Source organism: Falco cherrug, chromosome 1, assembly GCF_023634085.1.
Source record: "Falco cherrug isolate bFalChe1 chromosome 1, bFalChe1.pri, whole genome shotgun sequence".
NCBI lineage: Eukaryota > Metazoa > Chordata > Aves > Falconiformes > Falconidae > Falco > Falco cherrug.
The window spans coordinates 110,724,115-110,751,680 of record NC_073697.1 but is presented as its reverse complement, the minus strand read 5'-3'; the positions used below and the strand labels follow the sequence as shown (position 1 = coordinate 110,751,680).

Here is a 27,566-nt window from a genome sequence, read left to right as displayed (position 1 = left end):
CCATTGCAGCAGATCTCATTTATGACATGTTTTTAAAGCAGATCTGTGAAATGATCCAGCTTTAAAAAAATAACACTAATAAGGGTGTAGTTACATGAGCATCTTATCCCGCAGCAAAGCCCATTTAAGAGGCTCCCAGCCCTTCCCTGACCCTGCCTTCTCCTTCCAACCCCACAGTTCGTTTCCCCTCAGCTCTGCTGCTGAAATTTTTTGGGTTTTGTGGGTTCGGGGGTGTTTTTTTCTGCCTTTCTTGCATTGTTTCAGTGATTGAGTAGAGGTGTTTCCTTAACGCACGTACGAGTTGAACAGAGCACACGTGGTGTGCTGTAGCAGAGCGACAGCGAGGAAGGACAAGTGAGCAGCAAGCAGGGACACCTTCAGCTGGAGCAGGCTGCTCAGAGCCCCGTCCAGCCTGGCCTTGGACATTTCCACGGATGGGCACCCACCACCTCCCATGGGCAGCCTGTGATGTTGGCTGAGGCTTTGGCTCCTGGAGTTAGCAAGGCATGTAGCACAGTTGCAATCAGTTCCTGGCCCTCTGCTGAACTGGGGAAGTAACTATTAGGTTATTAACCAAATTGCACTGATGTTTTTTTGTTCCTAACAGCGGTTTGGTTTCACCAGAGCAGCATTGGAATAGAGGACAAAGTCGAGATTTCAAGGAATCTCAGAATAGTTTACCAGGAAATTCAGCCTGCTGGGATTCTGCGCTACATAGCAATGAGACCAAATGCTTTCCTAACCTATTTACTTTAAATGTATCTTGAATATTAGTAATGATGGAGTAAACAGATCTTTAAGCGCATGATGCCTGCTGAATGTCTGACACGGTATTTAATGAGTGCAGGAAGGTTTTTTCTCCAACTGCCTTTGGTCTGTGGAATGTGTTTTCTCCTTGTTTTGGCTGGACGGATCTTGTGGCTGATCTATTTAAAAATAATTAAGTGAACAGTTGCAGAAACAACGTGGTATCTTTGACCTGCACGTGGTACAGATTAGGTGGAAACACCGAGCTTCCCTTCATATGTGGTGTGGTTATCAGTGCCCTCCAAACAATGCATGCCGATAGCATTCCACATCCTTTCGAAAGGAGCTGAAAAACACGGTGACATGTAACGAAACCTCCCCGGGGCTGCAGTTTGGTGTTGGGTGGGGAAGCGGCCGGGACTTGGAGGTTTGCTGTGGCTGCTCGGGTGATACGGGGAGCTCCTATCCCTTGGCACTTGTGGGGTGAGTCCCCCCTCTGCGGCACACGGTGCTGGCAACAGTGCCCCAGCATGGGTTTGCTTGTCTGCTGCTTTCTGGGAGCAAGATGTATTACTTGCTCCTCTTTATTCCTTTATACATTACACAGAATGGAAACAAAAATCAGATCTAAACACAGAGTCCATCAATCATTACTAATCTAGAAGACAGACCATGATAGTAAATCTGCCTTTTTCTTCTTTCGGGTCTTTACACGCAGCAGTACCACACGCTGTAGTAATGCAAGAGGAAGTAAGTGCTCGCATGCATGCCAGAGTGTAAAACCAATGTCTGTACATTGGTCATGCCTTGGCTGGTGTAGCTGTCTGCTGTCCCCCTGCATGCGGCTGGGAGCTGGCTGACCCTCGCTCAGGATCCCAGGGCGGTTGCTCAAATGCTGTGGATGCAACCAAAGGGACTGTGGGACAAAGCGTAGCAATTCTTGTTCAGCTGAGTCAGCAATAAAGTGCTTAACCACCCACCCAGGTGGAGACGATGCCCAGAATAGACCCCTAAGTACAGATTGGGGCTCGTGGCTTTGCCATTTGAATTTCTTCTAGTAGTAATTTTTGTAGCAGTGCCAATGACATGGTGGTGGTGAGAGGTGCTCGTTTACCTTTGGTGGTTATTAGTGTCGTGTCTTTTTTGATGAACTTTGTGTGTACGACAGCTGTTCGCTGCAACCCGGAGGAGTTACATGATTTGAGAATTTGTGGTAAAGACACTCTAACACAAGGGATTTGAGCTCATGACATTAAGCTGGGCATGCCCAGGTTATTGCAGCACCATTTGCTGGCTTTCCTTCTTCCTCTAATTCTGTTGATACCAGTTTTATGATCATAGAATTGGTATTAGAACATTAGCAAATGCAAATGTGTAGCCACGTTCTCATCATTTAGCTTGATTTTAATCCTTTGGATAAAGTACTTCGTTTTTATCAAGTCACAGACGTGGAAGTGACAAGCCTGTTTATAACTATCAGTGATGCAGAGCAGCAGCTCCAAAAAAGCCATGGGATTCTGGAATAGGCACTGAGAAACTTTTCCATAAATGCCAGGAATAACATTATATTTGAATATTTAACCCTTACCCAGGCAATTTGGGGACTGGAAACCATATGTGCTTTTCATAAAGGGAGCCAAGATGACCCTACATAAAGATAAATATAACTACATAAAAGCATTCAGGAAGGATGGTGTTGTGGTTAAGAGCTGGGCAAGGGCTGGGGAGCTCGGAAGGTCTAATCCCAGCTCAGCCACAGGCTTCTTGGGTGATCCTGGGCATGTAACTTCATCTCATCGTGTTTCAGTTTTTCCATTTGTGAATGAGAGATAATAATCCTGCCCCACAGCCATGCCCGGAGGATAAATGCACGGCTGCTTGGGAGGTGTGGGCTTGGAGATGGTGCGGGTGACCACCAGGATGAGTCTCAGCCCAGTGCCGTGCTGAGGGTATGTGCTGCACTGCTATTGGCAGTGTTCGCAGTTTTACCTTTCCTTCTCTCGAGACTGGTGGAATTAGCTGCTGCCTTAATTAGATGGCATGTCAGACCAGGGTAGCACACCTGAAGCATCGCCTGGGAAGTCACATCATTGGCAAATGCTCCTTGTTCGAATATAATTTAAATTCAAAAACGGGGAGGGGGGGGGAGGGGGGGAAATGAGAAAAGGGAAAGCTGCTGTAGATGAGACCATCTGGTTTTGTTTGAGCGCTACCTAAGTAACTTGTGTTTATTGGTTATAGACTGGTGTTTTCTTTATACGGTCTCTGGCCAGGTAGCTGTTGTGCTCGTGACTTGGCATCCACTTCTGCCCATTGTGAGTCTTGCTCAGGAGGTATAAATCTGTCTTCTCAGGGTCTTTGGGAAGGTGGCCTATTTTAAAGTAACCATCGAGACAGAGCTTTTCTGAATTGGTCACTGAGAAGTTCTTCTTGCAGTCTGTGGCTCCCACGGGGATATCATTGCAGCAACATGGGAGCCAAGGTGATGGAGCTGATGGCACACGGGAGAGGCAGCCCCTACAGCTGTTGGCCTGAGGAGGAATCGTGTTCCTCAGGCGTGATAACGTCCCTGCTGAGATGCCATCCCTGGTAAGATGCTGTCCCTGCTAAGGTGCCATCCCTGCTGAGGTGCCGCCCCTGATAAGATGCCATCCCTGCTAAGGTGCTGTCCCTGCTGGGGCAAGTAGGCGGCAGCCTGCCGGAGGCCGGCCGGCCGGGGCTGGTGCACAGGCTGGGCTGTGTAAGGTGCGGGGGAGCGTAATCGCCCGTTGTTTGGAAGGAAGAGTTTTGATGTAATTATACCCTTCAGCCATTGCCACACTTTCCTCTCTTTCATCTTCAGGCAGGTCCACACATTCAGATGTGAAGCTGGAAATGAAACACATCTGGATATCCAAAAATGACAACAGCCTTTTATTTGCTATTTTTGGTATACAACAAAAGCTTTGTATCTTGCTAATTGAACATATGGGCTCTCAGTTGCTTTTTTTCCCCCTGCTAAACTCCAGTTTTCCATGTGTCATCATACGATTCCAACATTTGATCTGTCGAGTCCATCTTGGCCATGTGTTTGTTGTAATCTGCTACACATGTAGGCTTGTTTTCGTGTGCGTCCTGACCTCCAGTGAGAGCTGCAGTTGTTTCCATCATGGATAGTGTTGAGGACTTACACATCCTTTTTATCAGTGTATTTGGCCACCGGCAGCTCCTCACAGCGCGGATCAGGGATCCTGCCAAGCCTCTGAAAGCTGGGTGTTTAGGGGAGCCATATCTGTTTGTATTGTGATACCAGATGCTGGCTTTTTTCAGTGGAACAGAAGTAGAAAGGAAAACTGCCCCAAAATAGAAAATACCCACAGAAGTAAAACACAGCGTCTCGCCGAGAGAAGCTGAGGGTCAGCATTAGCTGGTTCGAGTTGGAGCGTAAGGAAGGGATGGAGGTGGGTGGCTGGGCGGTGGGCACTGGGCAGACCGGTGCATGCTGGGGGGTCGGTGGCGCAGCGCTCGTGTGTGCAGAAGGCAGCACAATCCTTGGAGTCTGCAGAGAACGGGCTGCTGGACAAGAAGAGAAAAGGAGTAGGGGGCTGAGCCCTTCAAAGCAGGCTGTGCCATAAATCCCCACTGGGATCTTGGCCCCACTGCACGGACGTTCGTGAGACTCGACTCATTATGAATACAGGACCTCTTGATTAGCATGAAAGATTCGTCATCAGAATTATTTTGTGCCTGTGGGGGATCCACTTACTGATTTCCAACTACAGCTCTAAATTGTTCCCATGCTTCATCATGGTTTGATTAGCTCAAATCTTAAGAGTAACTGTTTGAGGCACTTACCATAACTACAAAACAGGTGACAGCGATCAAACCCCAGGGCACGGAGCGGGGGCTGCTGGTGCTTTGGGGTACGGCAGCGGCAGGCAGCCCCCTTACGGGCTCCTGAGTGCTGGAAAGCTCTGTCATCTGCACACTTTCCAAGTGCTGAGCCCTGCTGCATGTCATTTCCCAGGATAAATGACTAATTAATGAGGAAAAAAAAAAATGGGAGGTGGGGGGTAACTGCATTTAATTGCCCACGCACACATGCATGCATGGCCCCAGCCTGTGCATCCACGTCATGTTACAGCTGTGCTAATAGTCACCTTTCCTGCAGTAAATATTGGGCCAATTTCATCACATTTGGTTTATGTTTATCAACACAGCACTTAAGCAATGGGGTTTTAGTTGCAATAAGGGAAAGAGTCCATTTCTGTCTAGCCCTGAGGTGAGGGAGTGAGAAGCCATATGCGGCGTGGCCGGGCTGGAGGCTCTCCTCCTCTCCCCATGTCGCAACACACCCGCCCAACTGCAGCAAAAATCAAATATTTGTACTCGAAGACAGAGCTGAGGCAATTTCCACCAGGAGTATGCCGTCTCTCACCGGTTGAAAAATATTATACATGCATCGAACTATTACTCTGCTCAGTTCTTGACATACACTGCCAAGCAATTTTGTCTTGGACTCCCTTTTTCTTTTTAGCCAAGAGTGTAACGTTAAACAAATCCGCAACTGCACTCAGGGACTTCCCAATCAACTGAAGAATGAACTCCAAAGCAGAAGTTGTATTTAACAAAACGAACTTACAATTATTATTCATAAATGCATATGTTATGGCTGCAGTTGTTTCACTTCTTTCTTTTACAACCCTGTAAATTGTATACAGAACATAAAGGCTTGACTTCTTAAATAAATGTTTTGCAGCCGCCATAAATTATCTTTCTTGCATTCATAATGAAAAAAAAATCACTGTTTGATGTTTTATATCCTCTTCCCTAAAATGTAAAATATGGTAGTTGGAGCCAGATTTTATCTCATTTGAAAATAAAAGAAGGTTCATTTCCTACTAATTTTTTTCAGTCTTAGGTTTGGCGTTCCCATGAAATGTTGCCCGATCTGCAAAGCAGCATTACAATAAACTCTGCTTTATCTACGGGTTCGCGTTCGCTTCGTACCAGTGTTAATAGCCGTCATCACAAAAATGAGTTATGAGCATAACCTGCAATTATTTATTTTTTTTCATCCCTAATGTTGGTTATATTTCATCTCTCTATGCACCCCAAAGCCCTGGCTGAGGACCGGCTTGTTGAACTCTCTGCGCCAGCCCTGCGAGGACCCTGCCCCACAGTGCTGTCCTGGAAGCAGGCCTCGCTAAACTCCCAGCTCACTGGTTTGCAAAGCAAACTTCAGCCTTGTACTATTTACCTTGGCAAGTGCCCGACCAGATTGATGATCTGTAAAGTGGATTTGTTATTTGGCTGTTTGCTTTGGCAGTTCTTGAAAGCAGTTTGCTGATTGCAGTCCCAGATGTCATTGCATACATTACTGTTCACTATAAGTTTCTTTTAAAGTTTTAATTTCAGCCACAAATGCTATTAAGCTTTTTGCACCTTTCTGTCTTTAACTCGTGGATATGAAGTATCAAGAGCAGGCAGCCTTGATTTCCTTAAATTTTCCTCTGATTATCTGTGTTGGCCTCCTCCAGGTATCTGTGCAGTGCCGGCAGCCAGGAGGAGAGATGCTGCTGGCTTTCCCCCCGGTTCGGTGCTGTGCCCGTCCGTGCCACAGGCACATGCAAGTTGGGCACGTGCAGAGTTTTCTAATTGTAGATAACCTGGAAAATTGACGTAGTGGTTTTATAAATTCTTGGGTTTAGCAGGACCAAATACTTGAGTCAGTAGAGTCGAGAACATCGGGAGTAAAGGTAACTCCAGTCGCCCCGTGCATCTTCAGAGGTGGCTTTTCTGGGTTATATCCATCTCCTCTAACTTTGGTCTTGGTTTTTAAAGGCTCTCAAAGCCCAGTAAGCAATTTGGCAAATCAGTAGGCTCAAAATCAGTTTGTTCCTAGTGTCGGGTAATCCCGAGTTTGGCTCTGGTGCTGGCAGTGCCTCCGTGCTCTGCTGCCGCCTGCTCCGCTTCCAGCCCTGGCTGCACCACCATTGGGATTAGGGAAATAGTAGGATGCTGTATTTCCGTGGTGCCTCAAAGGACATTTGCCCTTCTAAAGTCTAATAAAAAGCTCAGCTGGGTGTTTGCTGGTCACCCCCTGCAAGGGCGGCAGGGCTGCCTTGGGAGCAGAGCGGGTGCCTGGCGCGCTCCGGCGTGGCCACATGGTTGCTGGTCCTGGGTCTGAGCACTGAAACCATCCTTCGTGGGCAGGAGCTTTTTTTTTTTTTTTTTTTTTTCAGTGAGGGTACTTTCAGCTTTGAAATATTTTAAGTTGAAGAAGTTAATTCACTTTAAGTAAGTTTACTTTTCAAGGGGAGGATGTCATTGTAGTATTTTTGGCCACTGCTTGAAAATTCCTCTAACCCTTTACTATAATAAGCAAATTGAGCAGATTAAAGACACATTACACTGCCAAATGGTTTTTCTACCCAGGGTGACATATATTTTTTCTGTGGAAAAGGTTGTGGGGGTTTTTGTGAGCTGCTATGCTTTTTTTAGCACTTCCTGTTTTATTGTGTTTGAAGTGTCTTTGTGGTGACCTGTTGGGGTAAGATTCTTCCATATGGAAGTATTTCTTCAACTTTTAATCATTTTGTTTAAAAAAAAAAAAAAGATTTTAAATCCGATTTGCAGATGTCTCTGGTTTTGTTTGCTGAGAGCTAGTCCAACTCACTACAGTGTGGCAGAAATGTGAGTTGTGATTGTTTATACACAACGTGAAGATGACATCCACGTATTTGCACTCTTAATTTTGATACCTTCTTTAAAAAATTCATAGAAAAGCATTTGCTTGTATTAACGTATTATTCTCTTCAGAAAATCATATTTCTTTAAAGATTTGGGGTGAAGCCCTGCCTTTACTGAGTACCTTGGCAAACTCCTGTTGGTTTTGGTGGAACTGGGATTTCAGCAGTAGCCCTCGACTCTGTTGCAGGCATCTCTGAAGTCAAGTGATATCAGGAGAACAAGTGGTTTTGTCCTGTGCCTATTCCTGGAAAAAATCTTGCTAGGATTTTACATAGGGTCAAAAAAAGTTACAAGTTTATTTTTAAGTCTACGAGACAAAATTCTTCATTAATGTACAACAGAATGCATTTTCTCCACACTCATATTGGACTCACTGGGTCGTAACTGAGACCAGAATTTGGACCACTGCGTTTGCATTATAGCTGCATCCTGTTTCCTATTAGTTTTGACACCAACATCTGAATTTCAGATTTTTTCTTGTTTAGGTTTAACTGTTCAATCGGTACATACAACAGACATCTCGGGACCTCTCTGTAGTTGTCTGGCTTGCACGGGGCGCAAGGGTAAAACTTGGCATCTGCGCTGACAGCGCTGGAGCAGCCCCTGCGCTGGAGTTGGTAGAGCACAGTGTGCCATTACCCAGGCAGCTGGGCTGTCCATCAGGCATCTCCAGACCTTCCCTCTGCATCATATCCGTAAGAAAACTGGCTTCGACAGTATTTTTGAGCCCACATGTGAATACCACATGTTGAGGTCTCATGTCTGCAGTTTCACTCCTAATTTAAGTGTAGATGTAAGTACTGGGTATCGTATAAGGTCTTTGGCTCTCTGCAATTCACCACAAGCATCTAATTACCACTTCCTTTGTCTTGGACCTGTTACTTATATGAGAAGGGTAGGTGGACTCAGTCGTTACAAGTCTGTTGGATTATTATGTTCCTGAAGCTGTCATCCTGTCAAAGGTCCGGCAGAAATTTGCACCACGGGCTCTTGCTAGTTTATTAGGGGTAAAATCCCTTCCCGTGCCGAAGGCTAGCCCAAGGTCTGCACACCGCTTAAGTCTTACTAAGCCCTGAAAATGGGTCTTAAATGGTATATTGGCCTTGCGCCTGCTCTCAGCACGGAGGTGAATTGCATTCTTCATGAACAGTAGGATTTCCAGCTCAGCTTGTGCTGTTCGTCTTCGCTGCCGTGAGCGTTAGGATGGGTTCTCTAAACCTGCCTAAAACTTTTGATGCTACAGCCTGCAGAAGCCGAGCCTCATGGCCTTTCTGATCTAACAATAGGGTGGTTTGAAAAATGGCAGCTTTTTGATGTAGATGGGCACAGCACTCATCTGGTTTGGATTTTCGAGGTGTTCCAAAGTCATATTGTTAGCTCCAGGGGGTCTTATGTGAGCAGTGATACATGCTGACTTGCTACCGAGACCTCAGAGCACTCCTAGATACTTATTTTTGGAAAACTGAAGTCAAGTAGCTGTATTGTCTCTTGCCTATTACACAGGTGGAGAAATTAAGGTATAAAATGGACAAATGACTTTACTAGGCAGATCAGAGTGCTATTAATGGGATTCAGCCATGAAGCCGGAGAGTTGGTTTACTATCTCCGTTCGCTCTGGTTTCCACAGTGTTCAGAGTGTGTGGGAAGCGACCGCAGACAGGAAATCCTTGCAGCCTTATTTGCATCTACCCAAAGGTGGTCATACTGATGTAACCTCTTTAGGTGATGCTTTCCTTGGTCCCACCTGACGAACTAACATGAGATATGGGTGTGGATTTGGGACTGACTTTCAAAGTTGACATGGAAAAGATGGAATTACGTACTGGAAGGTCTTTATCGTCCCCAGGTCTCCTTTCCGCTGTGCCCTGGCAGGGCTCCAGGGGCTCTGGGGAAAAGGTGCCTTCAGCTCAGTGGCAACTCTCCAGTTTAAATATTTCACCAAAACACCTCCAACATATCCAGCTTCCTCAGTAGTTTCCAGACGGTGTCCAACTAGATGAAAATTAGCCAGTGTCTTAGTTTGTAGAGCTACAAAGGTCAAATGTCTGGGAGAAACAAGGTGCTAAGATGCTAATTCTCTCCCTTGAAATGAGAAGGCAGTTCTCTGCTTGATTAAGCAGAAAATGCAGGTGGTCTTAAACATCTGTATTTTTGCCTCCTGTTTTGAATGCAATTAAACAAAATCTGCTGTTATTGCAGGGAGGAGAACCAGCTTCCCATGCAGTCCCAAATCCTGTCCTAAGATCAGTTACGAGGCACACAGCTTGGGGAGGGAGCCCCTGCACAGGCTGCAAGTGTGCTAGCAGGGGTGCTGGGCTGGTCCCTGCCCCATCTGTCCCCAACGCGGGACACAGAGGAAGCTCATCCTCGACTTCTGTTCTCACACTGCACCTCCTACACTTCTCCTCTCGGAATCTTGTTTTCCACTTTTTGGAGATTTGTGAAACATATGCTTTGGAGGCTTCCCAGGTTTTTTCACAGCAAGAGAATTGCTCTCTGCATTGTAAAAAACCTCACGAAAAAGTACGCTCCTTCTTTATAATGGACTTGCCTGGCACAACTCAACAATCCCCATTTCTCATTGCTTTGCAGCGTACTTTTATAGGGTATAAAAATGGTGTTATGATCCATGTTCCGAAACCTTGCCTCTGCTAGCAAGAACATCAATAAACATGGCTTGATAGACACCAGAGCTGCCCCACCGTTTCCCTCGGTGCTTTGAACGTGCCCTAACATACCTTTTGAATCTGTTCTCCCTATATGAAACTACTCGTGCCTCTGTTGACCTTTTAATGTATCAAAGGTAATACTGGTGTGCTTGGGAACAGTTACTTCTCCCAGGATAGGTTTCCAGTCTGGTCGCTTACTGTACTTGGAAATCTTTTCTTCATTTCATCTCATGTCCCGCTTTTTTCTCTTTCCTTGATTTAAATTAATCTGCAGATGGGGAGGTCAGTGTACCTGGAGCTGGCAAAAGATTTTACTTCATTTCTCCCCCTTTCCTTTTTCTTCTCTCTCTGTAAAATTGTTATTGTTAGTTCTTCGGTTCATAACTGAGATGATGGGTTGATGTTTGAGCAGTTAGGCGCTCTGTTCCAGGAAATTCTGTCTTTCTTCCAAGGCTTCCAGCGCAGAGGCTCCTTTCACCTTGATCTTTCAGCAGAGCACTAAAACATTTGGCAAGTTTTTTGTCACATATTTTGCTGCTGTCCAGGGTTTTTGAGAGATTCCCCTTGGACAGCTTCCACCTTTGAGCTTGCCCGCTGGAGGAAATACTTCACTTGCATTTACACAGCCACATCATCAGACCTGGTGCATCCCTCTCATATCTTCGTTAGCCAGTACCTGACCCGCTTGCTCACCTGCTTGGGTTTGCTTTCCTCTGGTTTTAAAGCAAGTTTTTCCTCCCGATGCCTTGTGCCAAGTGTCCTTGTTAATGGCTTTGTGCTGATGGGACACAGGGACACAGGGCGGGAGGGTGGTCGCTGCGCTGGGCTCACAGGTCATCACTCTGCTGGCAGAAGGGAGGCTGTCTGAAAGCGACCCCCTCTGCAAAACATCCACCGTTTCACTCATCATTTTATACTGGAAAAGGTGGAGGATCAGCTTCTACCTGAGTTACGGGATTCTCCCTAATAATCGGATTTCTTTTCCATATTAAATTCCCCAGAAACTTGTGATTAGCCCCACTTCTGAGAGTTCACAGCAGCTTAATTCTACTGTAAAACTGTCAGCAGTGATTTTCTTTTTTTAAGATGGATTTTGTTTCTGGTACAGAACTACTTCTTGCTAAATTCCTTTTCAAGCAAACACACTTGTCATTTTGCAGCCATTAAAGACAATAAACTCCATCTTTGGATTTTTACATGCTGAACTTAGTTTGTAATGATAGATTCTTGTTTATAATGCATTGAAGATTTTTGCTAGCTTTCTGGCATAAAAATTGGAGTCTTCTCTTTTGATTCGTGCTTATTAGTAGCAGGTTTATCCTTTCAAATGTATACGAGCTATGATTTAAGTGGAATATTTCTTGTCCACGAGAATGGTAGTCTGCAGAATCCATCTTGCCTTGGCAAGCAACGTGGTTATGATCATTAAGCTATTCATATGGACTAAAGCTAGTTTCCCAGCAGGATTTAGGTACTGCAGCCCCGAAGGTCACAGGACCTGGTTTGCGGTGCCGGGGTCCCTGGGGAGAGATGGGCTGTTGTCCCCTGGCCAGACGGGCCGTGTGTCGTGGGGCAGCTCCATCGCTGGGTGGGAACGGTCCTGTGTTTGCCAGGGTGCTTGAGCCACGGGTGCTAGAAAGTGTATTTAGAGGCTGCTATAACTTGTGTGCAGAGGTGACTGGCTGAATTGGGCCCTCTGGGGGAAGCAGGCAGGGAGCAACCCCCACTTGGATCATCCCAGATGTGCTGGGAAGGGGCCACAGTGCTGGAAAAAGTGTGGCGGTTCTTCCTGGATCCAGAGAAATCTGGCAGACAGGGGCAGCGCCTGTAGGGCCAGGCAGGGGTTTGGGGTGTCGTGATTTGGACTTCCAGACACCAGAGTTTCTCCTCCATCCCTTTACATGTACCTGATCCCTTTGGGGGACTTCTGGTTGAATGGTTCATCTCAAATTACGGTATAGGTTGTGTTGCTTCATAAATCACAGCAAAGCACGTCCTTGCCATCAGTGCTCCAAAATGGGTGTTATTGAAGGAAGATAAAAAAAATCTACGATAAAAATCTCCTTCTCATGCTTCTGATTTAGAGCACGCTGCATTCCATAAATTAACAGCACAACATCAATTATCAGACTTTCCTCTTACCCTTGATTATTTTTTTTCATTTGTTTTGGGCTGATGCACCCAGTTCTGTCCTTTTCTGGTTAGTGGGACATCCATTTGTCTCAGTGATAGGGGTGAAAGGGGATGGCTGAAGCAGTGAGGCAGCTCCTTGGGGGGCAGGAGCCTGCAGGGGATGGGAGATCTGGCGTGATCCCTTCGGTCAGCATCTCCACTGGGGAACATCAGCCTCGTTTGTCTGGCGTCAGGGCATTTCACCGAGCATCTGGCAGCAGGCTGTAACCCGTGCACCAACGGTCATCTACCGTTTATTGAAAAACCTGTGTGCCGGGAGCTTTCTCGTAGGCAGTGATCTGAGGGGAGAAGACAAAGAAGTTCCAAAGATAAGGACGTTAGTAAGAAAAAAATTCATTTTAATTTGTCCCCGTAAGAATAATGCCTGTGGGCACACCCTTCTAGCCACCTTTTGTGATTCCAGAGGCCGGAGTGCCACTGTCAAGTAGAGAAGTGGTGGTGGTGTTCAAGGCAGTCACAGTCCTTGTATGACTTTTGTAAGTAGTTCTTGCTTATTCCTGAAAGCTTTGCTTTCAGCCATGAACAGCGAGCCAGCTTTGCATAGCTCCTGTTTGCATTTGGAGTTGTTACTGCAGATTGCCAAGTGCAAACACAAGGCACGTAGAAGGGTAAATCTCCTGCCCTTTGCGTACAGTCTTTGCCGAGGATGAGAGTGAGATGAGTTAAATGACCGAAAGCCTTAGGCTAGGACATGCCAGTTGCAATAATTTTTTCACTCCATCATCTCACCTTGCAATGTCGCTCTGCCTTATCCAGCCACCAGATGTTTGATGGATAATATAAGTGACAAGGGCAAAACCTCCTCAATGTATGCAGAGGAAAACTTCAGACAGCGAGGACGGGTCTGCTGGCTCCTGACCAGCTGAGTCCTGCCTGTCCCTTCCAAAGCCTGCCTGGCTGGAGCGAAATCCCTCCTTGGACAGGGTATGGTGGGGGATCAGACCTTGGTCCTGCGAGTCCCCAAGTGCTCTGGCCCCGCTCCAGCAGCACACTTAAGCAGACACACAACTTTCAGCACATGTATACTGCCATTGGAGTCACTGGGGCGGTTTGCATGCTTAAAATTGAGTATATGCTTAAGCTGGCTTGGGACCAGAGATTTCAGTGCTTTGTAGGTCCTGTCCTTGCTGGAGCTTAGATAACTAGCTCATGCAACTTGGCGCTTGCTTTTAATGAATTCATAATCGGGCCAAAAGAATTTATCTTCCCAGACTTGGAAGGCTTACAAGGTAACAACTTTTAAGGGGTTTTTTTTGAAATTTTATTATTTTCTAAACATAAAATTTCACGTTTCTCTGTAGTCCTTAAAGAAACACATTTTCCTAGTGTTCTTGGAGGAATCTAAAGACTTGGAGTGAGCAATTTCTGAAACGCCCAGAGCCGACGGAAAAGTATCCGGGACGTGCTGCAGGGCCAGGGCAGGACTCGCTGCCCCTGGAGGGGCCGGCTGTGATTTTGTGCCTTCTGGGAAGATGTGGCATTGCACTGGGCTGTCCTTAGGCAGAAGGTTTCTTTCTGGGCAGCCCTGGCACAGACTTGCCTGGTGACCTTGGGAGAGCTACTTAAACCTTGACGTTCCAGCTCTTCTCTGGCACAAGCAATAAAACTCTGGGTATCAGCACTGATAACTCGTTCTGCCTCAGCTGAGGATTTGGCCCTCTAGGTGAATTTTGGCATCTCCTCCATTCCCTGATCTTAGTCGCTCAATTAAGAAGTAGCATGAGCAGTTGTCCAAACCAGTTCCTCCTGTAATGGTGCTGTGTCCTTACGGCAGCTGCCCAGCTGCCCCGAACACAATCATTTCCATCGCTCTGATTTAATACCTGAATCTGTCTCATGCCGTTTGTGAAATACATTAAAATAACAGTAGGGATGCTGTGAATACAGCAGGCTGTGCACATAGTATCAGACAGAACCCTAATGAACTGAATGTTAACACGGCAAGATTTGCTGCAGAAAGTGCCAGAAGGTCATCGCTCCTGTTATTCCCTAAGAAAAGCCGGTTACAGCATAGGTGTGTTGGCAGCAGATTAGACCACTGACATGGACTCCCCTGCTGTAAATGACTCAGAGACGCTAATTTTGACGGTGCTGAGGAGCGCTGCGGGCAGGTATGCGGCTTCGGGCAGCAGCCCGGCGCTGCCACGCGCGTGCTGGGCAGGAAAACAGATCGCCTGGCGAGCTCTTCCCAAACACCCGGCGAGTGCCTCATATTTGCAAGTGAGATTTATTTATCCTGTGCACAAGTAGTTATTAGACAGTAGCTTGGAGCCGACGTGTACATTATCTCATAGTGAGGTAAGACAAATAAATTACAAGTTAGAGGCCCCGAGTGGGATTAGTGATGCACCTTAGGAAAATATTTGGTTTCTGTTTATATGTCAGCTGGGCTGTGAAATGTTTCATCTGGAAAAGGTGATACGAGACCAGAGAAACAGTTGTTCTTATAATGCGAAAAATATTTCAGTTTCATTCTTAACTGGTTGCTAGTGATGGAAACCAAATTTCACATTTCCTGAGCGTCGATGGCTGCTTTCCTACAGATTCTCTCCTGCAAGCTTTCTCCCAGGCGATAAGAAACTGTCCCTTTATCTCTCCTTGTTTTTGAACATTGCTCTCACGTTGCTCACAAAGAAGCAATGACCCGAAGCCCAGCAGAAGTCCATGGGAGACCCTGCGTGCGGGGCAGGAGGAGGTGGAGGATGCTCGGGCCGGGTTTGGGGCGGTGTGCCAGGCACATCCCCCCTGCTGCACAGCTCCATCAGGCAGGACTGGGGGGGGGAAGCCTTCGCCCCCCCTCTGCAGTGGGTTTAAAATGCCATTCAGCAGCGGAGGAACCATAGCTGCGATGAACTTGGCCTTTCCAAGCATTACACTGTTTCTGTTACACAAGAGTCTCCTATTACAAGTTGAGTGATATATTAGTATATAGCACAGTTCCAATGTTTTTTCAACACTAAGATTTCTTTAATTCAAATGAAACAATCAGAATTAAATTCCTTGGCTCAGACCGTTACCACTAATTCTCAAGCAATATGACAAATCCACGCTTGTGTCTCAAAGTGTAACATAAGATCTTAGTTATCCAGAAAACCCCAATGAGTTGTCAGATCTTTCCTTACTTATGGGTAAATGTGAGCTTTTTATAATCCATTATGCGTCCTTTGTACGTGTATATGTATGCGTGCATTTGCACATGCCACCAGATTGATAATAAGTAAGATAAATCTTGCTGTTTTCTTAAGGGAGGTAATATATTATTCAGGTCCCTCCAGTGGAATTGGCATATTTCTGCCTCTCGATGTGAGCTTGCTAAGACGCAGAGGATGCCTGCAAACCTCTTCCGAAGAGTTAAGAAATGACTTGGCGTATAAACAAATAAGCAAATAGGGATTGTTCTGTAGTGTCACAGAAATAGCAGATGGAGCCTTCCTGCATCTTATGCAGCTTTTCCCAATGAAGACAATGCAACAAAGGCTTCAGCATCATAATGTCGCAGCGTTTATTCAGATGAGAAGTAAAACAAAATCCTCGTCTAAAAAAACCTCCACTGAGATTTAATGGAATTCATTGTGTGTTTAAATTTCCTAGGCATTGCTGAAAATCTCAATAATCATCTTATTGTAAGCTTGGCCTAAGTCGTAGATCTTCAGAGAGTGGGAACTTTTACTAGGAGAAAAAAAAGTTACTGGATTTTCTAATTTTAACCCGGGCTGAGAATTATAAGTATGTGAATACCACAGGAGAACAGTTCCAACCTTGCAAGAACTAAAAAGTGCTGAAGATCTTTTGTGAATCCTTTTTTAATGAAATTTCCAGACCTGGAGGTTGAAAGAACATCAGGTGACGTTTTTCTGCAGTGCAGAATCGTACCTGGTAACGCGCACCCACCCCGACTTGTACAGAGCTCTCAGGTTTTCAGGACACTCTACTTTCTGTCAGGATTGAACGTAAAGAAATATTGATCTCAAAGGGGGCGTGGGGCTGATCATAGCATTCCTGATTTTTTTCCAGGCATTGTGATTCTGCAAAGCTATAAAGAGTTAAAATACGCCAGAATCTTGCTGTTCAAGGGGGGGGAAACATTTTTTTCTTGGAAATTATTTTTGTTACAAAGGGGTATTTTGTTTTTAATGTCATAAAAGCATCCAGTTATACTGTAGTTTCCGTCTCTTTTTGCTTTTAGACCGCTAAATAAATTGCATCCAGTGTTACCAAAATACACTCGTGTTACTTTCCAATGCACCATATTCCATAGGCGGCAGACGAGTCGCACCTTCTCCATGGGTGCACACAGCAGCAGAGCCTGCGCAAAGCAAGACAGCAAAGCCCTGGCCTTCGGGTACTGCAAAACCACAGCGTAAATTTCCGCTGATGACAAAAAAACACAGATTTTTTGCATTTTATCTTTTAAGTCCTGCCTTGGATGGATGTCGCAGCCTGCCTCCGGTTGTTAAACCACCCCGCGTCCTCTTGCTGACCTCGGCACCTCTGGGGAAGGCAGGGGCTCGGGCAGGGCTGCCGGCACCCTGGGTGATGCTGGGGGGCTGGGGGGGCTGCCGGCACCCTGGGTGATGCTGGGGGGTTGGGGGGGCTTGGCTCAGCTTTTGCCAGCCCAGGGCTCGGTGGCAGCACTGCGGTGACACTCGGGTCCCTCGTTTGGTGGCCAGGTGTATTACCAGCGGGCTGGTGTGAAGCTGCAGTTTGGATGGCATACAACAGTCGCAGGGAGCATTCAAGGCAAAGGCAGAGTTTAATAAATATACTTAATCATTTATGTTTTGACCTTCACCTAGACTCGTACTCAGGCACAGAAAGCGGAGAGCTGAAAACGTACTTTGTCAAGGCTCCTTTGGCTGATGCAGTGGTAAAACGGGGCAGCTTTGCTCTGAGGAAAGGCAGATCCTTCAGAAAGGAGAGTAAAAGGTCAGAACTAATCCAAAAGGACAAGCAGTGTATGTCTGTGTGTATATTGGGTTTCACATATGAAATCCAGTCATGATAAATCTGATGGCTTTAGAAACATCTACTTTGATTAATGAAAACATAGTTCCCATAGACCATGGGTTTCATACTTCAAAGTTCTCCTGGATTTAGAACCTTAGGTTTTGCTTATTCATATAACATGCAGGAAACTATTTTTAAATGAATAAGGGAGTTTAAAAAAAAAAATAGAAAAGGCAAACGTTTCAACATCGGTGGTACGGATAGACTGGATAATAAGGAGCAAAATTAACAAACAACAGACATTTTATTATGCATTTTACAATAATGTTTACATTCTTTCCTCTATATTTGTTTTTCCTTGAAAAGATTTATGTATTTATAAAAATATCTCACTGCTCCAGCTCTGAAAATTGCAGCCTCGCTCACATTTGAAAGCCTTCAGGATGGCTGTGATCGCTGGCCATGTTCCCAATCATCTGAAATGCTTCTCCTGAGCCCGTGGTTAACCCCTTGTGCAGGACCAGAGGAGAACAATGTCTGTGGGGCGGGGAGGAGGGCGAGGTGCTCCCTAAGGATCTGCCCAGCTCACACCACGGCACCACTGTGATCCTCAACGCTGCCATCCACCACCTTGGCCACTGTCCGGAGCTGGGCAGCGGCAGCGTGTGGCCACTGCCGTGTCGGACACGGGCAACGGCTGGGCAACCTCCTGCCCAACTGTCGCCTTTATCCCTGCCCTGCCGCTGGGCACGGGGGCTCCCTGGTCCACCCCGCCGCTGGGCTTGCTCCTCCCAGCAGCTGCGCATTTGCTTAAAACTCATTTAGAAATAATGACAGAGGAATAAACAGCATTTTTGTTTACCAGTCCTTAGCGCACTGAGGGGTGTAGGAACCTCTTGGCCTCGTTTAGCCAAAAGTTCAAAGGGATTTGAAAGCGTTCGTTGCCTGTGGGGTGGGTACCCCGGCTGAAGGCTCCATTAATTAAATGCACTCACAGGATACAGAGCTGGTGAGTAATGTCCTGTTTATAGCAGAACTGGGAGCGATTCTGGAAAAAAAGAAACTCTGTGGGAGGGAAAGACGACAGGGAAAGAGAGTTACTCACAAAGGCTGTAGCTCCTGCCGTGGGTTCCAAGGGCAGTAATTAACACTCACGCCCTGATTGTACAGCCACAGGCGGAGGTGGGCTGTTGCAGGGTCTGTCCCAGCTCGGGCGGTGTGTGCAGCAGGAGAGGGGCGGGCAGGCAGCGTGAGCCGTGCGGGGCAGCGTCGGCAGAGCACCGGCAGCACGTGCTGCCGAGCATGGGCACATGTTCCAACGCCAGGCACGGGACAGGGCTGGGAGGTGCCGCTTCCTCTACGCTGAGATGTCCGTGGGTCCCCAGCCGAGCGCGGAGAGCTGCTGCTGGGCGGCATTCCCCCTGGAGTAACAAAGTCGTGGTGTGGAAGCGAATTGGCAAACCCTGTAGGAAAGTTCAACCTTTAATATTTAAACGGGGTATGTTACGATTTGACTCACTACTTCGGGCAAGGAATTTCCATGTGCTGGTTCCTCACCCGCCCATGGGATTCTCACTCCCAGCTGAGGCTTTTCTGGGCAGCGCTGTCACGCTCACGCTGCGGTTACCAGCGCGTCCGGCACTGAGCGGAGTGGAGCTCCCGTCAGAGTCCGCTTCTGCTTCCCAGGGGGCCAGAAACAGCAGGGGCTTGGGATGGGTAGCCCCTCCCCTCCCTCCGAGACCGTCTTGGGCGCACCCCGGGGTCTGCGGCCCCCGGGGGTCGGACCCCCATCCCTCTCCTGAGAAGGATGCATCTTTTATCAGTTAAAATTGGCAGGTCATTTCCTCTCCTATTTACCCTGTTATTTTTGCTCACACTTATGTTGCAATATGCAAGGTGAGGCTCAAAACTGTCAGGCTCTTTAATAGAACCATTACTGTATTTTTGGAGAACGAACTCTTTTTGATTTACTGTTCCTTAGAAGACAGGAAATGGAGCTACTTGATTTCATATTTTAAACAAAGCCGTCCAGAGGTTTAATGAAAAAAATTTCCCCTGGCTTTCAAATTAAAGGGCTATGGTGAAAGATTTAGCTTAGCTATTTTGACTTAGAAAAATAACACGCTAGAAGCATTAAAATATTCTGTAAAAATATTTTTTACTACTAGATTTTTTCAGAGAAGAAAATAAGCTGCTTTGGTTTTCTCAGTCTTGGTTGGTAGGGCTGTGAAATGAAAGGACATTTCCAAGGTCTGGGTTGTTTTTTCTCCTTTGTAGAATTTATTTTCCTTTAGTATTAAAAGCCTCAAAACAATTGCAATGCAAAAGACAAATCCTGCGCTCGTAAGCAACGTAATTTGGTATGAGTAATAACAGAAGCCATTTCCATTAATAAAATGTGAGAAACGTTTAGCAGAAAGATGGGGGGCCTGATTCTGCTCCACCTAGCAGCGGCCCGAGTAAAGGGCAGTGCTGGTGGGGAGGCAGACGTCAGTGGAAGAACAGAAGTGGCAGATGGGTATCAGGAGAAAATTAAAGTTTTGATAGGAAAGCCCTGCGTGTGGAGCGGAATTAGCTTGGGGAGTGTTAGGGGCAGCGTAAAGCTAAACACGAAGCACCTTCGGCCTAGATGTTGGAGCCAAGGTTGCTGCTTGTCCCACGCGGTTTGATTTGGGGTTGGGTTTTGGTGGTAGTGCCGTGGGTCTGGGACGGTGCTTGGGCGTCGTACAAAGCGGGTGATGGTCTTGATATCCACCCGGTTTCATCTCCAGTAGATAAGGGGAGAGGTTCTGCTCACTCGAAAGCACCATGCGGTGGAATGAAATATTGGCACGGTTTTAAGTCAACAGGATTTTTTTCAGTGATTTAATGAGGTTTCACCAGGATTTCACTAGTAATTGCTTCACTAAAATAAGACCTCATTTGCTTCTTTCCTGAGTTGTTTCTAAATGAATTGCTCCTTTTAGGTGGAACCTGGTTCACTCTCAAAGCTGCCTTAGGGCCGGGGGACAAGAGGGGCTCGGCTTCACACGTCAGGGTCTGATACTGGTGGCTGTCAGTGGGACTTCAGCGTCTGTCAGTACGGGCATGGGGCAGAGCCTGCCTTCTCTCAACCCTTCCGTAATCCCTGCGATCAGCAGGAGCTTTCCCAGCCGCCTTGGTTCTGCACTTACCTTCTGGCTGCGGGTTTGGGGGATTTTGAGAGCAGGACACTCCACTGGGGTTTATTTGTAAACTTCTCTGCGGCCAATGATGGGGAATTGGATACGTTATCAACTGAGATACCGGGATTGAAAAGGGGAGAGAGAGGCAGCCAGAAAAAGAGATTACAATGTAATAAATAGCAAAGATGTGGTTAGCTGCTATCGGTGTAAGTTTAATGCCATTAGCTCGTGTGCCGTCGGTAATGACGTATGTAGGGCAGAGAACCCCAAGGCTCCTGGGGAGCAACCAGCCCATCGGCCATTTCACACGCTTGGCCAAAGAATTTCCCAAGGTGTAAAGATACCCAGGACTTCATTCTGTCTTGAAAAGAGTTATTTTACTTTGATACGCGCGCTGTCTGCTGATGCAATGGCAAGAAGAACAGGAAGGTCCATGACAGTCAGTCTTGTTTTTCCTGAAGCAGTTTTGATTTACATCAGAGAGGGACAGAGCAGGGACTTTCTGGTAGGAAGGGACCTGCCTGTTCAAGCAAGGTCCCATTTTCTACCCCCACACCCCCAGTAACCTTGGTCACACATCTGCGCATTCAGCTGTGCGTGGAACCCCTTTTATCAATGTGTATATTGAAATAAGGAGGGATTTGTGGATTCCACAGCAGCGCGGAGCAGATGATGGTGTGCAGACCTCCTCTGCCCCCGCCGCCTGTTACTCACCCGCGGGGTACAGCGGTGGCCGGTGAATCATAGCGGGATGCCTGGACGTGGATGGAATTGCCAGATGTGTGCTCCTGACACGGAGGAGGAGTGAAAAGGGAGGAAAGATAAAACTAGAGCTTCACCAGCCTTACGGTTTTTTACAAGAAAACTTTCCGTGCAGTTAATCCCTCTAACCTGCATTTGCATTAACACTTGCCACCTCACACATTGCTGCTAAGAAGTTCTGGCAGCTCTTGGCCCTGATTGCGGAGGTAACGCTGCACTTGTCTCCTTTGCTCTCACTCAAGTATCTCAGGAGCCAGAGCCCGGCACTCCACAAAGTTTCTGCCTGTACACATATGCAGGCATCTTGGCAGAGCTTCAAAAGCCATTTGCCTTATTATTCATATGTCTGCTTATAGGAGCAGAAATGCTCCCATTTCTCACTTTCAGAATAAGGGCAGGCACTAGTAAAAAAGAGATTTCTCATCTCTGGCACAACCCTGCAAACCTGTGGGAGCTCATCATCTCCCCGCTGCCACCCTGGGGCTTTGGGATGCAGATTTCAAAGCCCCCCTCCCTGATAGCTCTCCAGGTATGGGAAGAGCCCTGTCAAACCCAACTAAGATTGGTGGGGTCTTGGAGCATGTGCAGAGTGGGGATCTCAGGGTTGCACACAACCACAGAAGGATGACTTGAAAAAAGAAGCTTCGTAAAAAGACAATTTTTGCTTTTCCTCCTGCAGTTAGGATAGCTGGCAATGTGGAAGTGTTGCAGGGACTTAAACATTGTCAAAATTACTTTGCCTCCTTGCTGCATTTTCTCAAACAAGCTTCAAGAACCCTTGCTTTAAAACAAATTGGTAGACTGGAGTAACCTTACACATCCAAAGACCCATTAGAAGTTGAAATATTTGGTCATTCCTCCTCTCAGTTTAAACTGGGATTCATCCAGAGTTCAAGTGCATGTATCACATAAGAGCCACGGTCCCATTTTGTAGAGGTCCATTTTAGTGTTGATGGTTTTCTAGTGCCAGGAATCTACTCTGCAGCCAGGCAAAGAGATAAATCAAAGTTGTGCGCGCTGATGAAATTCAGGAGCCAGAAGTCACCATTGCAGCCCATATAAATCCCTGAATGCCAGCCCCGGTGCTTTAGTCCATGCCATTAGAGTTCAAAATTATCTGCCCCTCTTTGCTGATGTATGGATTAACCGGCTGCCCGAGTGTTTACTAACGGTTATCACCCGGTACTTTGGACGTTATCAGAGGAAGGGACGCCTGCCGCGGGGCTTGGTCTCTCACCCTTTCTATTACCACCTGTCAGTGGCAGGGAGTGTGCTGTGAAGCTGTACAGTCACAGACTACAAGTGTAGATAGTTTCTGACGGCTGATCAAAGGGGAAAACCAAAAGCCTGATAACAAGGACGTGTTTCATGTACTTTTAACTCTGAGAAACGTTGGCATTTGCATTTTTTCCCCTCGGTAGGCTGGCAGAAACCAGGCACAATAAACGCTGCGTATTCAGTTACCTAATAGTTGAATAAATGGTATGTGCTTGAAGCAACAAAGCATAACTGTAATCTTGTTCCAAGTGGGAATGATTTAAGTAAGCCTTTGCAGAAGACTTGCTGTATAATAAAGTAGAATAATTTTAATTTGTACTTTGAAGTGATCTTGAATTCAGAATCTAATCTCTGCGTTCAGCACACCACCATACCCTGCTGTGAATGAGGTAATAACTGCAAGTTAAGGAATTATTTTAAGTATCTTTTGTAGGTACGTGCACTCCATCACAAAAGCTAGCGTCTTCAGTGAGACACTGGTGATGAAAGGGTCTCTGTTCACTCACGTTTGACCTAACATTTCACAGTGCAGGAACGGAGAAAACCCACAGATACCCCGGGCTGAAGGAAGGGCACGCTTTTTTCCTCCAGGAGACATGCATCAAACACACAGCTGAAAGCAAGCCGTCCTTTCCTCGCCAGGCTGCTGCACTGTTGCACTGCCCTGCCGAAGAGAAGGGATTTTAGCTGAAGTTTGTGCCCACTAGCAAAGTCAAAACGGTTTGACTGTTTCCATCATCCGAGATGAGAAGGGGGAAGGCGGGTGCCCAACAGCAGCCTGGTGAAAGATCAACTTCAAAAGTAATTTCTAGTTTGTGTACTTAGTAACATACACACAGCTTTTTAATGTTACACGTCATTTTACGTCAGCATCATTACGCTGCTTTCCTGACTCTCACTACTGTGAGAGCAGAATCGAGTCTGTATTTTTAATTTAACCTTTTTGTTTACAACCACTTGGTCAAAGTTGTTCAGTACTCAGGGCTCTGCTGTTAACACCAACATTTTAACTAATGTGCCACAATTAGCTCTTCAGAAACTCCAAAGGCAAGGGCTTCTCTCTTTCCAGTGCAATAAACAACACGTATGGAAGTGGTTTGGTCCCAGAGTCTCCCAAACATCTCCCGTTTGTTTGTTGAAGGTGCCTTCGACCGGAGCGTGACCTTGCTGGAGGTGTGTGGGAGCTGGCCCGAGAACTTCGGTCTCCGCCACATGTCTTCCATGGAGCACACTGAAGAGGGCCTTCGGGAGCGCCTGGCCGATGCGATGTGCGAATCTCCCAGCAGGGACATAGTGGGATCAGGAACAGGTACAAAGAAGAGGTGTGATCAGAGATCACGTACATCTCACCCAATGGTGATTTTTTTTTTTTTTTTTTTAAGTTTTGCTTTTCCTTTTCTCTGTACGCTCCCTCTCTGATTAATTAACTTTTACTGTGATCTTGGTTAGTGTAAGAAAAGTCATTTATAAAAAGAAATTAGTAGTAGACCACATAAACACAGCCTGAAAAGCGTAAAGTAACTTGAAGAAAAATACTGGTGCTTGAAGCTTCCTTATCATACAGCTGTGATGAGGGCTCTCCTCCCTCCCCTGCCAGCTGGGGGGAATCTGAGCCTCTGTGCAGACTGCTGCCCTTGCCCACCCTGCTCCAAACAATGTCATAATCACACACATCCTCATTTTGTGTCCTGAATAGAGCCACTGCAAAGCGCTGGTTCTGTAATCCAAATTAATCCATCTTCATCAGTGTCCATTATATTGATAAATTACATCATCTGTTTAAGTAAATGGAACGGCACGTCCGAGATTATGCTGCTCAGAAGGGCCCAGTGGCAGGAGATGCTCAGAAATGCTAAAGTGCAGTTATTGCGGTTTTATTGTCTCCATTAATTTTGACTTGTTTTAAAAAATGTCCTCTAGTGAAAGGACTAGGCCCATCTTTGATCCGTGCACCTTTTGTGTTGTGACCAGCAGCTAATAGCAATGGTGGCTTCTAACATCAGCTGCCAGCTCGCTTGTCACTCTTCTGGCAGCTTGCCTGGGAATGGAAAAGAGGGCAACCTCTAGCAGAAATTTATGGGAACGCCAACCCATGGACATTACAGGAAAGCTGTGTGGAGCAGAAGCTGTCTCTTCCTTCTGCTGTCACCTTCATGTATTGCCCAGAGCCTTGTGCTGCTCCGAGCTCTCCCTGCTCCCGCGGAAGGCTCAGGGGCTCTCCCGTCAGGGCTTGGCCATCTTTGCAGGTGGGTGGCTATTGAGCACGTAGCCCACGGCAGGTCACCAAACCACTGCTGCCTCCCACAGCCAGGAGGATGATGCAAAGAAGCAGGATTGAAGCCCTGGTACCGGTACAGACAGCAGTAGCCAAGGTGCTGAGTGGTGCAGAAGCACCTTCGTAGCCCACCTTGTCACCTTTCAAACTGTCTTCCCTCTGATTTCCATCTTGAAAAAGGTGGAGGCAAGGGATTGTTTAAGATTTGGTATTAACAGAAACACTTAAGTATGGGTCTCAGTTACAGATCTGGGGCAAATTCTCGCCAGCTTGTTGCCTCGGATGTGGCACTTAACGTGTCTGTGACCCCAGTGCTCCGTCACGGCAGCGAGGGTAGAGCTGCCTCAGACTGCTGGTGTGGAGTTCCATCAGCTCAGGGCTGGGAAGGTGGAAAAACAGGCTGTGAGAATAGGCAAAGGCACGTATTTCATCACTGATTGACCCATACTGTGATCAGCCTGAACTTTGGGATGGTATCCGCTTCCGATAAGGGTTCAGCTCCCCTCAGGCTGTGTACATTAGGGGAAAGGTGAGGGGGATACTTCCCCTGAAAGCTGGAGCCATCTGGACATGCCAAATTAAGGTGACTGCCTGCCCCAGAGACTTGATGTTATGTTATATTGTAAACCGAGAGCTTTGCCATAGACAGAGGTCTGTGTTTTCCTTCCATTTTCACCAAACCCAGCTGATAGCAGTGAGTGCCAGCGTCTCTGGCATAAGATCAGGCTCACAGTGCTGCAGGTGTAAAGACAGAAAGGAACTGTTTATAGAGATGCCATCACTGAGCTAAAATTAATCCGAAGAGATTTCTCCCTGCTTTTACTCTAGACACATAAATCTTCATAACGAGCGTAAGATAGATGCCATCTCAAAGCAGCAAATGTAAGCAGCAATAGCGAGTAACATGAGCACTGACCCAACTCACCCCATCCCACCACCCTCCTCTCGCTGTTGTTACGCTCTGTGTTTTCCTGCCTCTCGTGGGATTCTCTCTGCCACTAACACACTTGATTCTCGGGATTTGGGCACATGGTGACTCAGTGCAGCAGAGCGGACCTAGCGATAAGGCTGTGAACTCCCATGCCCTTGCTGCTTCCAGCCCCCAGCGGCTCCTGAGCTGTTCTCAGCAGATGGCCAGAAGTTCTCCCCTGCTCGGATGATACCTGGAGAAGTGCACTTGCCTGGGGAGGCGGCTATGCAGCACGCGTGGCTGCACGGGCTGTGGAGCACGGGAAAGTGCTGGCATCTGTCTGCTGGTTAATTAATGGGGAAAGATGAGTTTGGAGGTACATTACCCTTGCTACAAAGAAGCAGTGTCTCTGTTGGCTCATAACAAGTAGGATAGTTTTTACTTCCCCCAGAACCACTTAGATCTTAACAAACCTAGGCTGAACCGAATTATCTTTGGAAAACATTCACTTTTCTTCCTTGGATTCTCTGCTGCCCGCTCACCTCAATGAAACGATAGCAAAGAGTTCAGCAGAGGCCACCGTAAATTTGCTTGTTGGTAGTTGATTTATATGTTGGTAGTGGTTCCAAAGGCAGTATTTATATTTCTGCATTGGATCCAAAATTATGGAAGTTGTAAACCTCCCTTTAATAATCCTAAAATGACTTCTTTAAAATTATGCATGCCTTAATGTTATGCATGCTTTTAACCCCTGCCTGTGCTCCTTGGGTCCTCTTCAGTCCTTAAATATATTTTGCAGAGATGTAATGAAACTTGCAAAGGCTTATTTGAACTGAAACCATGAATTAATGACAGTTTCTCACTCTGAATACGAAGATACGTGCCTGTGCAGTGCTTGGGTCTGCTGCGTGGGCAAAGACAAAATGGGCAGTAGGGTGGACAGTGAGACTCTATCAAGTGCTCAGCTGGTCCTGACATGCACTTAATGGCAAGAGATAAATAGATTCTTTTAATGCCTTAACTGTTAGGACATAGCTGACACGTAGATTTATATAGTAATCAGGGCTGATACGCTGCAGCAGCGTGGGGGAAACACATGCTGGTACAGAGACCGCTTTGGGGAATAGATACTCGCCCTGTCTGTCTGTCCTACCTGTCCCCTTGCACTGCGGAGCAGGGCTGGCAACGCCTCGCTGGTTCAGTGGTCCTGGCTACTGGCAGAGGCAGAAATGACCCAAAGATGGGTTACATGGGAAACATCGAACTGGGGGATGCTAAAAACATGAGGAATAATCTGGCGTTTGCAAGGAAGGGGAGTTAGATGGCCTGATGGGTCTTTTCCACCTCTGACTCCAGCTAGTTGCCAAGGGGCTGTCAGACAGCGGATGGGAGAAGAACCAGGTCTGGAAAATGACCCCCCAAAAATCTACTTTCCTTGTGACCTAAATGATAACTCCAGTCATCCAGCTAGTTGACTTGATTGGGAAACCAGCTTTTCTCCTTGTTATCCAATTATCCAGACGACCCGTGTCTATCTCAAGTGGAGGCTGCTGTACATAAGCTGTCAGCCTAGATACACATTTCATTCCAAAGAAGTCGTAAATTGGCAAAGATGCAAAAAGATGTTTTTGCTGTTTCAGTTTCTGTCAAGCTCTCACTGAAAAAAAAAAATTAGGGTCTACTCACAAAATGTTAGTGGTCAGTGACCTCTTTTGCTTGCACAGCTTTGCTTTCAAGCAGCTACAGTATTTACATTTGCAGTGTAGTTTCTGAGTATGTGCTGGAGCTTCCTATTGCATGCTTGAAAAAAATACGACAGTATTGTGATTTATGAAACTGTGCTTCCAGGAGACAAATATCCCTGACAATATTCCACACAAACTGGACAT

The 27,566-nt window shown here is 46.6% G+C and overlaps 1 protein-coding gene across 9 annotated transcripts in view; it reads left to right on the top strand.

Moving 5' to 3' along the window:
* Positions 1–27,566, top strand: part of BCAS3 (BCAS3 microtubule associated cell migration factor) — a 370,223-nt gene that overhangs the window by 322,959 nt on the left and 19,698 nt on the right. For 5 of the 9 annotated variants that reach the window (XM_055719601.1, XM_055719580.1, XM_055719606.1 and 2 more), the window contains one exon: positions 23,634–23,801. In XM_055719601.1, coding sequence (XP_055575576.1) covers positions 23,634–23,801 — 168 coding nt within the window. Of the gene's footprint in view, positions 1–23,633; positions 23,849–27,566 lie in introns of all 9 variants that reach the window. The other 4 variants (XM_055719623.1, XM_055719632.1, XM_055719639.1 and 1 more) reach the window with 2 other exon arrangements.